This window comes from Tupaia chinensis, unplaced genomic scaffold (assembly GCF_000334495.1).
Source record: "Tupaia chinensis unplaced genomic scaffold, TupChi_1.0 Scaffold143646_1, whole genome shotgun sequence".
In the NCBI taxonomy this organism is placed as follows: Eukaryota; Metazoa; Chordata; class Mammalia; order Scandentia; family Tupaiidae; genus Tupaia; species Tupaia belangeri.
In genome coordinates this window covers 1,056,993-1,067,802 of record NW_006203494.1, presented here as the reverse complement: position 1 = coordinate 1,067,802, position 10,810 = coordinate 1,056,993, and the positions used below count along the sequence as shown (strand labels likewise).

The following is a 10,810-nucleotide window of genomic DNA, read 5'->3' as shown; positions in this document are numbered from 1 at the left end:
AAGCAGGAGTGAGGGAGTGGGAGAGCGAGACAGGGACAGAGGCAAAACCCATGGTGGCCACTCACTCGCTGGTCGCCAACCGGGGCTCGGTCCTGCTGGGGACCCTCTTAGGGCTCCCCCTGAGCCCAGCACAGCATTAGCCCTCCGTGGGCTGGACCAGCTTTATACCAACTCACCCCAGCTGTCTGAGGGCTGCCCCAAGGGTGCTCACCCCCGCTGGCCTGCACGCTGTGCTCTCGTGCTGGTGGAGTGGGGCCAAGTGAGGCGGCTGGCCATCCCTGCTGAGGCCTGGCTGGGCCACCAGGGTGGGAGACTGGACCCCTGCCATGGCGGACCCTCCGCCACCCTTGTCACTTCGTCCCCTCAGGCCACAACTGCCATGGGCCAAGCTCTCCTCCCACCCGTGAGTGCGGTGGTCCCTGGCTTGGTCAGGGTTACGGGGATGTGCAGCCAGCCCCAAGGTGAGACCCACGCTCTCCGTTAGTCCCATGGACATGCACGTGTGAATGTATGTTTGCGATGCCGTTGGCTTTATTCTGGTCTCGATTCTGTTTGTTACTGCCAGAAGGCATGGGAGAAGGCATGTTCCCTTCGTTTCTCCAGCCCCTGGGGATTCTGGGCAGGCGCAGACGTGTGCCCGGCATGTTTGTCAAGCTGCTGGGGCTGGGATGTGCACTGTGGTCGGCCACATGGGAGCGACCCTTCCACGCACAGCACGTAAGCCCTGCTCTACAGGCCGGCCGCCTCTGCCTGTAACTCAAGCAAGCTCCGCGACTGTGTTCGGACCCCAGGGAGAGGACCGGACCTTCTTCCAGGACGCCCTGTCTCTAGCTTCAGCCGTCAAAGTTCCGAAGCCCCTTCCTGGGGGCTAGCTGGTGGCACGGAGCGCAGACTACGCTCTGAGAGGCGACTTTGTGGAAGACTCCGGTCTGCACCCGGAGACCTCGCCGAGCACCCTGTGCACGTAGCCATCATCCGGGTGGTGGCAGCAGGGGTGCGCCCTCTGTCCCTCACGGAGGAGGGAGGCGGAGGCTACGGCCTGGACCAGCCAGGGGCATGGCGAAGGAGGCCGACTGCGTGGTTCCAGTCCCAGACCTGGGGCTTGAAGAACACGTGTGCATGCCTGAAATCCCAAGGGGAGAATGGAGGAGAATGGCGTGGCCATCCCCTTGGGGGGTGGTCTCTCGCCCGCTCTCTAGGCTGTCTCTGGTGAGCGCACATGCCCTATAGCAAAATTGGGGGGAAAAAACAGTGGGCCAGCCAGCAGCCCCGTCTCCTAGTTAAGGGAGCTGGGTCCCACATGGCAGCACTGCTGGAGTCCCAGCCCCAGTGGCTTAGGACACCCATGGGTCATTTAGGCAGTGCCTGAAGTCCCGGGGAGAGGGAGAACCACGCCCCATGAAGGCGCTCTCACTGTTGCCTTCCCTCTCTGGCACTTCACGGATATGGTGTGTCTGCCATGTCTACCCTGACAAGCACCTGGCGTTCTTGTCTTACAAGGAAGAGGTTGTGACTCGCCCCATCTCATCTCATCACAGTCCAGGAAGCTGGGACTCATACCCAGGTCCACCTCATTCCTGAGCTCACACTCCCTAGCATGCCACCTGGCCTCTCAGCTGGCTCCAAGGCTCCACCTGGCCATTGCCCACAGCTGTGTCCAGGAGCCAGTCTCAAGGCTGCCAGCTCCTCCAGGACAGCCCCAGCCCCAATTCAGAGCAGTGCGCCCATAAGAAACAGCGTGACGGTACCAGCCAATGGCATGATGTCACTGAACTCCCACATCAACTGTGGTTCAAGTCCTAGACCCGGCAGCTTAAACTCACGCTGGGCACATGTGTGTGCATGCCCAAAATCTCAGGAAGAAAATGGAGGAGAAGGAATTGCGGTGTGGCCATCCCCTCTGTGGGGTGATGTCTTGCTTTCTGTCTATCTTTCTGGTGAGTGCACCTTATAGAAAAAAAAAAAAAAAAAAAAACTCTTAAAAAATAAAAGAGGGACCAGTAGTTGGCGTAATGGTTTGTCGCTGGACTCCCATGTAATCAACTGGTTCGAGTCTGGACCCGGTGGCTTAAACTCATGCCAGGCACATGTGCGTGCGTGCCCAAGATCCTGGGAGGAGAATGGAGGAGAAGGGATTGTGGAGTGGCCATCCCCCTTGGGTCTGATTTCTCACTTTCTGTCTCTCTGTCTCTCTCTGTCTGTCTGGCAAGCGCACGCGCCCTAGAGCAAAAACCTCTCCAAAAAAAAAAAAAGAAAAAAACAGCGTGGAGGAGTCTAGGTCTGGCACTTTCCTTCAAGAAGCTGCAAGTTATTGATAGAGACAGATGTGCAGCTCAAGACAGCCATCGGCGTGCGACAGAGACACATTCTGAGCAATGCATCATTAGGCACCTCTGTCATTGTGCAGACGTCTAAGAGCAGCCTACCCACATCCAGATGGTAGTCCTGCCACACGCCGAGGCCACGTGTGCAGGCATGTCCCTGTACTGAGTGTGTGGCAGCCGTGACGCGGGGGTGGGTCTGTGCATCCAACCTGTGTGAACGTTGGAAGGATCTGGTAGCAATATGTGGTATAGGGGTTTCACAGAGGTGCCATGTGGGGCCAGCAGGTGGCCTGGCGGTTAGGGTACTGCACTTCCACATGGCCAAGCGTGGCTTGAATCCCGACCTAACAGCTTTGCTTTCTCACTTTCCCTCTCTCTCTCTCTGGTAAGCACATGTGCCCTGTAACAGAAAAATAATGATGATAAATAAAATAAAGTAATTTTTTTTTAAAAAAAAAGCCTCATATAGGGTGCTTTCCCGGGTGGAGCCGGTGGGACTGGGAGGTGCATGGGAGTGGCGGACCCTGCACCCTGCAGTCGCGCGTGGGCTGCACTGCACACCTCGGGCCTCTCTCCAACGGCACCTTAGTTCCCAGTAGCTCTGACCTAGTGAGTTTTGTTTAAGGGAGGTTTTTGCTATAGTGCGTGCACTTAACCAGAGAGACAGAGAAGGTGAGAAATCGCTCCCTGGGGGGATGGCCCCCCTCTCTTCCATTCTCCTCTCAGGATTTCGGGCACACGTGCACACACTCCCAATGTGCGTTTTAAGCCACCAGGTTCGGGACTTGAACTGCAGTGGCCTGCAGGGGAGTTCAGCAACGTCACCATTGCGCCACCTGCTGGCCCCTGGGAACTTTGCTTTTAAGGTTTGTGCCTTAGGACATGTGGGCTTCCAGAGACAGTGAGAGGGGATGTGAAGAACCACCCCCAACCCCGAGGGGGATGGTCAGGCCACGGTCCATTCTCCTCCATCCTGCCCCTTCCTCTGGGCACGCACACACACGTGCCTGGCATGATTTTCAAGCCACCAGGTCTGGGACTCAAATCGTGGTTGGCCACATGGAAGTCCAGCACCTTCACCACACCGCTACTGGTCCCAACTTTATGAACTTTAACTTTTTTTTAGAGAGAGATTTTTGTTATAGGGTGCATATCATCGCCAGAGAGACAGACAGAAAGCGAGAAATCACCTCCCAGGGGAATAGCCACACTGTAATCCCTTCTCTTCTGGTCTCTTGGGGTCTTGGGCACACGCGTACATGTACCTGGAGTGAATGTTAAGCCACTGGGTCCAGGACTCGAATCATGGTCAGCTGCATGGGAGTCCAGTGACATAACCACTACGCCATCTGCTGGTCCAGATCTCTCTAGCTTTCTGGCTTTTTCATAACACTTAGCTAAAAGCACAGACACCCTGCACGGCTGCACAAACACATTTCCTTCACGTCCGTGTTCTGAGTCATGGAAAAGTCGCGACACGTTTTTATGTAAAACTGCGACATGACTTCTGACAACCCATGTAAGCTATCTTCACTCTTTTAATTTCCAACCTTTTAGTTAAGACATAAGACAGGGGCCAGCAGCTGGCATAGCTGACTGCAGTCTGAGTCTCAGACCTGGTGGCTTGAAAACCACCTTGAGCACGGGCGCTTCCCCAGTCCACAGCAGGACTGCGCAGGCCGGCCAGCCAGGTGTGCGCTGGCACAGGCCGCTGGGGAAGGCCGAGGGAGCCACGCCCAGCTGCACTTCCAAGGGCCGAATTTTGGCAAGGGGGAGAGGAGGGCAACGGGGACAGCCTCGGCAGAGCTCAGGATGCTTTACGAGGAGGACAGAGGGCATGCACGGGGATTGGGAAGGCCCCACGCCAGGTGAGCCCGAGGACGCTGCTCCTTACCCGACAGGAGGCCCCAGTGGGGCCTAGGCCCGGCCGACCTGCCGCCTTGACCAGGTCTCCTGGCCCTGCAGGGGACTCTGTCATCCAGAATGCGGCCAACAGCAGCGTGGGCCAGGCAGTCATTCAGATCGCCGCCGCCCGGGGCCTGCGTACCATCAACGTGCTCCGGGGCAGGTATGTCGCCCCGCGGCCCCGTCCCCACCAAGGGCACCCTGCCCAGGCCGCGGCCGCTTTTCTGCTTCTTGGAACTTGGAGGCAGCTGACAGAGGTGTGAGGTTCAGGTGGCTGTGGGCCAAGCGGACCTCTGAGATGTGGAGGGGCAGGAGAGAGGGGACGCCACCCCACTGGGCAGCTGAGGGAGCTGGAGACTCCACCTGGGGGACCCAGTTTCAAAGCCACGGCCCATGTTCAGAAATGTCGCGTGGCAGTGCTCTTCCCGAGCTGCCCCACGGCCTCTGGCCTTCGTGTTTATGTGGTTCCTGGGTGCAGGGTGTGAAGGGGGCCAGGCGGGTGCGCCGTCTTTTGCAGATGAGGAAACAAAAGTTTCAGAGAGGAAGCTTGCCCAGGATGGGCAAGGCAGAACAGGCCTCGGGCCCGACGCCTCTCTTCCCATGCTGTCTCGTGCCCACAGACGTGCCATGTCTGCCAAGCCTGTCCTAGTAGACAGTCCATGCTCACTCGGGCCTCCACGTCCCAGCGTGGTCACACAGATGGGCCCAGTTGCCTGGGCCAGGAGCCAGGGCCACCCCTGAGTGGAGCACCTGCACCCGTGAAGAGCTCCTTGCAGGGGGAGGAGGGACCCCACACAGGGACGGCCTTGCAGGCGGAGCTCCCCCAGGACCCTTCAGGGAAGAGCCAGCAGGCGTGATGGCCCGGCTTGTGCCCTTCCAGACCTGACATCCAGAAGGTGACTGACAGGCTGAAGGATCTGGGGGCGGAGCACGTCATCACAGAGGAAGACCTGAGGAAGCCTGAGACGGCAGACCTCCTGAAGGTACCTGGGGGCAGTGCCCCGTGCCCCCCACCTCCCACCTTCTGGACAACGCAGAGCCACAGTGGGAATGCGGGTCGCCCTGCTGACAGTGGCCAGAGCCCGTTTGCCCCTCCTTGGGGGGATGAAGCCAGTCCCCTGAGCCAGGGGACACATGCACTGAGCACATAGGTGCGGGGGGCAGGAGAACCCAGGTCTGGAGCCCCGTGTGTGACAGCTTTAAACATCTGCGGTGGGCCACGCAACCCGGGGAGGAAGGACCCGAGCACACTGCGCACGGCGGGGAGCGCGTCTCCAGCACCCGGCGCATGGGGTCTGACCATCCCCACCAGAAAAATTCAGCACGGACACAGGACCCTGCTGAGACCCAAGTCAGGGCCAGCCCGCACCCTCTGGGCACGAAGCCTCTCAGCCCCCTGGACGCTCAGCGGAGGCCACCGCTGCCCCAGCCTTCTCAGCGAGCATGCCAAGGAGCCCCGCGCTCACTCCGCTCGCACGCCTCCCGCACACCTTTCTGAAGCAGTGGGTCCATACGCCTGCCTCGGCTGGGTCCCAAGTAGCTGAGGAGCACTCGGAGAGGCCGGATGGACTGCGGTAGCTGCTCCTGGTCTCCCCAGAGGAGGCGGGCGTGAACCGAGTCCTGAGGTGGCGGGTTCAGCTGCTAGAGAAGAAAGGCTGTTTCTGGGCAGGGAAGTGGGAGGCCGCACTCCCACCTGGGCGCGCCACGTGGCCTAGCCCGTCCAGCCGCAGAGGCCTCACTGCGTCCCTTGTTTTCCAGGACGTCCCCCAGCCGCGGCTGGCTCTCAACTGCGTGGGAGGCAAGAGCTCCACGGAGCTGCTGCGGCACTTGGCGTGAGTCCCCTGGCCCTGCTGGCCTTGCCGGACTGTCGGGAAGGACCGAGTCCTGGGAGCCAGGGCAGGCTATGGCCAGTCGGCATGACGCTGGGCAGGAAACCAGGAGCAGAGCTGCCAGCTCTCAGGCTCATACTCCTCAGCCTCCGCCTTGGCGGCAGCCGGGACACCCACCCAGCTTCATTTTCCAGGGACCCCAGCGGTAGGGTGCCCAGCTCTGTGTGGGTAGGCATGGGCATGGATTCCTCACCAAGGGGGTCTTAGCCGATTAGCTTTCACCATCTGTATGCATGCTAATGGTGGGTTCTCGCTGGGGAGCTCACCTTGTGCTGAGCACGCAGCCATACGTGGACAGGTGGGCATCGAGGGAGCGGGGTTAGACAGCGTGGGCATGGGGCACGGCCACCTGTTCTTCCTTTAATGCCAACTTCCCAAGCTAGCAGCGCCTGCGAGGACGCTGCCCACCTCAGGCAGGCTTGATTGGCAGTGTCGATTCCCTCAACACAGTTTCCTGAGTGCTCAGCAGCCCCCGGTCCGAGACGGCTGAGACAGCCAGGGCTGCCGTGAGGAGCGCCAGGGGTCTCCAGGCTGCGCAGGACCTGCCACGCCCTCCCCTGCAACCTCGACGAGGGTGCACTTCCAACCTCCGATTAACATGAAGAACGCACCCCAGAGAGGGACACACCCTTCCAAGGTGTAGCAGCAGAAGAGCCAGGCTGGACCCGCGTTCGTGTGACTCGGGAGCACGCCCCTGGCCCTACACCGGGCAGCTTGGTGGGAGGAAGCAAACGTATGCGGTGGTTACAGATGTGGGCATGGCGTCGGAGTGGCCCAGTTCCAGCCCAGCTCTACTTCCTAGTGTGGGCCTGTGACACTTGAAAGTCACCCAGGCCTCAGTTTCTTCATCTCTTAAGACTGAGTGATAGAAGCCCTCGTGTCTCTGAAGGTTAATCTCGAGGACGCTCAGGTGGTGCACACACGAGGGGTGGCCTTCAGCTCTCTCATCTGCAACTTGAGGATGGCGTGTTAGCTCCCAGACCAGCAGGTGGCGTGTTAAGGTGGCTGGATCCCACGCGGCCGACTACTGTCGTGCCCCAGACCGAGTGGGCATGTGTGCGCACAGGCACCTAAAGTCCTGAAGGAGAGAGGTGGAGGAGAAGGGATTGCATGTGACCATCCCCCAGGAGGGTGCTTTCTTACTTTCCCTGTCTCTCCAGCAAACGCACACAACCTCTGGAAATTTAAAAAAAAAAAAAAAGTCCAGACACAAGTGTTTCCCTGGGGTTACTACAAGGATTCGTGGACACCACACACAAAATGCTTAAACTGGGCCTGGCGTGCAGCAGACACCTGGCGAAGGCTTGCTGCCGGGATGAGATCACACAGCAAGGGTACAGACAGCATGTGCCCCCAGAGCTGCTTTCCAGACCAGGCAGCGGCCAGGGACACCTAGGACCCTGCAACCTGCCTGGCCCAGCAGCTCCTTCTGTTCAGATGTGCCCCGTTGATCCTTGACCATCCACTCCTCCAAGGGCCAGGGCGTGAGGTGGAGACACAGGTCAAGGCAGGCGTGTGAAGCTGTAGCCAACTCACTTTACGAACCTTTACTAGCCTTGGCCAGCTCTGCCGGCTGGTTAAGGCGGTCGGACCCTGAGCCCCACACTGGGTGCTGGAGAAACACCAAGTGCCCACATCCCTGAGGGAGAGAGAAGGGGTGCAGTGTGACCAGTTCCCACAGGTGCTCTCCTCCCCCTGCCTCTGGTGAGCACACATGCCATCCAGAAAAACCGACCAGAGTGGCCTGGCTGGCATTGGCCAGCGCATGGGAGGCTGAGGGCAGGGACTGGCCAGATCCCTGTGGTGAGCCATGCCTGTGTAGACCACGTGGCTCCACCTGGGGAACCAGCATCCGCAGAGGGAGGCAAGGTCTAGGCTGGTCCTCGCGGCCCTGCCCAGTTCCCAGCACCGCGGCAGGCTCGGCCTCCCCGTCTGGCCTCAGCCCTAATCAAGTTACAGAGTGGGCGCTGCCAGGGGTTCCTGCCCTGGCCGGACAGCCATGTCATCTGGAGAGAGAACGCGTGCACGTGTGTATGCACATGTGCACATGTGTGCATGCACACACATGCTCCTGATTCCTGAAGTTGGGTCAAGCCCAGGGATCTGTATTTTGGGAACTTGTCCCAAGGCCTCCAAGAACAGGGTTTAGGAACCAGTGTTGGGACAGAAGCAGGTGGGGGTCAAGGGCTGTCCCCGCCTGCGCCCACTCTTCTCTCGGACTTTTCAGGCCTGGAGGAACCATGGTGACCTACGGGGGGATGGCCAAGCAGCCCGTCGTAGCCTCTGTGGTAAGCTGGCAGGGGGAAGGCCCAGCCCCAGCCTAGGGGACATCGGGACCCTGAGCACACCTGAAACTCCCGCCCTCAGCCTCAGTGTGTCCTTCCTGTGTCCACAGGGCCTCCTCATTTTTAAGGATCTCAAACTCCGGGGCTTTTGGCTGTCCCAGTGGAAAAAGGACCACAGTCCAGGTGAGTGGAGGACGGCCTCCGTGCCAGGGCACAGGAGAGGGCAGTTGCTAGGAATGGCTGCAGTGACCCTGCCCAGGAGGTGACTGGCCTCCGCCCCACGAGCTAAGAGTATCTAGCAAGCAGTGGTTGGAGCTATCCAGCCGTCCTCAGGGTTGCTGCATCCAGAAGACAGGCACTGCCCTGTTCCGAGGAGCCAGTGGTGCCCTGGGGGACAGCCAGCCTGCGGCACATCCTGCCTCCACTTGTGGGCCAGGCACCCAGGCCTCTGCCTCGACTGAGACACCGTGCAGTTTAAGCTCTCATTAGCCCGGTGTGACAGGAGGCAGGCCCCACGTGTAGCATGCTCAAGTAGCCTGCCCTGCATCACCTCCACCAGGGGCCGCACAGCCAGGTGGTGAGCACGTCAGCCCTCGGCCAGGACACCTCCCCGTGACAGCACCCAGGGTGCGAGTCCGGCTGAGAAGCTGGCCGTGGCACTCCTGGTGAAGGCAGCACGCGGTCCCATAAAGGGGGTGCCCCAGGCAGGAAACGCTCATGCAAGGCTGTCAGAGACAGTGAGCCGTGCGCCGGGCCCGAGTGGTTCTGAGGGACCAGCGCGGGGGCTGAGTTGCAGCTGGGAAGTGGGCAGGTGGGCCGTGTCCAGATAAAAGGCCTTCTCACCGGTTTTGAGGAGTTCAGACTATCTGAGGGCAGTCTGGGAGCCGTGTGGTGTGTGGAAGCAGAAGGCGGGCCAGACTGAGTGTCGGGTGAGCCTGTGTCTAAGCAGAACCAGCTCTGCACCGAGCCTGGGCTTCTCACCTTCCCACACTGCAGCAGACTCGGCAGGAGCTCGGTGTCCTCAGGCCGAGGGGCCTCAGGTCCAGGGCTCCTCACCTTCCTGCTGGACTCCTGGCAGGAGATTGGCCTCAGGTTGGGGCCCCAGGGATCCCAGGCTCTCCAGCAAAGTGCCTTTCTCTAAGCAGAGTGCACGGGTCCCCACATCAGCGAGGTGCCAGGCGCCAGCTCCCTCCCTGTGCCTCTTCGGGCTTCCCTGCCCTCCCACCACCTTTGCCCAGCTACACCCGTCAGGTCCTGTGGGCCAGAGCCATCAGAGCCATCCTCTGAAGGGTGGCCCCTGCCTGCCATGGGCCCAAGGGCTGCTCCCCACATTTCTCCATCCACACCCTGGCTCTCCATCCTGGTGTGGGGCACCCTGCTGCCTGCCCAGCCATTGTGTTGGGCAGAGCCAGGGCTCTGGGTGCCACCTCCTGCCCCCAGGGGCAGCCCGCACACCCTGCCAAGTCCCAGCACTGACCGGCCCATCTGACTACCCTCCCACAGCCGAGTTCCAGGCGCTGATCCTCACACTGTGTGACCTCATCGGCCGAGGCCAGCTCACAGCCCCTGCCTGCTCCGAGGTCCCATTGCAGGACTACCAGCGAGCCTTGGAGTCCGCAGGGAAGCCCTTCATGTCTTCAAAGCAGATTCTCACCATGTGACCGTCCAGGAGGCGGATCAGCAGGACTGGTCCCAGGCCCCTCAGCCAGCGGCCTTCCCAAGACTGCTGGGCTCCTTAGACCTCTCCCGGCCCACTTTGGCTTTCCCCAGACAGCCAAGGGTGTCTAATAAAGCCTGAACTTCCTAGAATATGTCTTAAAACTAGTTACCTGGCCAGCACCTGGATCCCACAAGGCTGACCACATGGTTGGAGTCCTGGACCCAGCAGCTTGAAAAACCACAGTACACGTGTGTGTGAGCCCAAAATCCCGAAAAGGGATTGCAGTGTGGCCATCCTCCTGGGGGTGATTTCTCACTTCCCCAGTCTTCTGTCTCTCTCCAGCAAGTACACACGCCCTATAGTGGAAGCTAAAGGAAAACAGAAAAAGTCCCTCTCTCCAGCGCAGTCACGCCTGCCTCCTGTCTCCCAGCAGTGAGAGGCTCCCTCCCTACTGTTCATTTGTCCCCTGCGTCATTTCCTGACCACCCTGAAGGCAAAGCCCCTGGCTGCTGGAAGCTACAGGCCAGTGAGCCTGGCGGGCTGCTGCCCTCAGATGCACAAGCCAGGAGCGTGGAAGGGGAGGCAGACCCAACGCTGAGGCATGGAAGGCAGGCAGGCAGGCTGGCCTGACTCCTCTCCACTCACTCCCTCCCCCGCCGGCTGCTGCTCTGCCAGGGGCAGGACGCCCAGCTGCAGCTGCTCAGAAGGGTGGCAGGGTGGGGGGGGGGGGGGGGGGGGCACCCGGGG

At 60.4% G+C, this 10,810-nt stretch overlaps 1 protein-coding gene across 2 annotated transcripts in view; it reads left to right on the top strand.

Annotated features, from left to right (window-relative positions):
- Positions 1-10,214, top strand: part of MECR (mitochondrial trans-2-enoyl-CoA reductase) — a 28,148-nt gene extending 17,934 nt beyond the window's left edge. For both annotated transcript variants that reach the window (XM_006164589.2, XM_014582545.2), the window contains 6 exons: positions 4,290-4,392; positions 5,110-5,212; positions 5,988-6,061; positions 8,346-8,406; positions 8,514-8,586; positions 9,907-10,214. In XM_006164589.2, coding sequence (XP_006164651.1) covers positions 4,290-4,392; positions 5,110-5,212; positions 5,988-6,061; positions 8,346-8,406; positions 8,514-8,586; positions 9,907-10,064 — 572 coding nt within the window. In that variant the 3' untranslated portion in view covers positions 10,065-10,214. The remainder of the gene's footprint in view (positions 1-4,289; positions 4,393-5,109; positions 5,213-5,987; positions 6,062-8,345; positions 8,407-8,513; positions 8,587-9,906) is intronic.
- Positions 10,215-10,810: the final 596 nt, after the last annotated feature.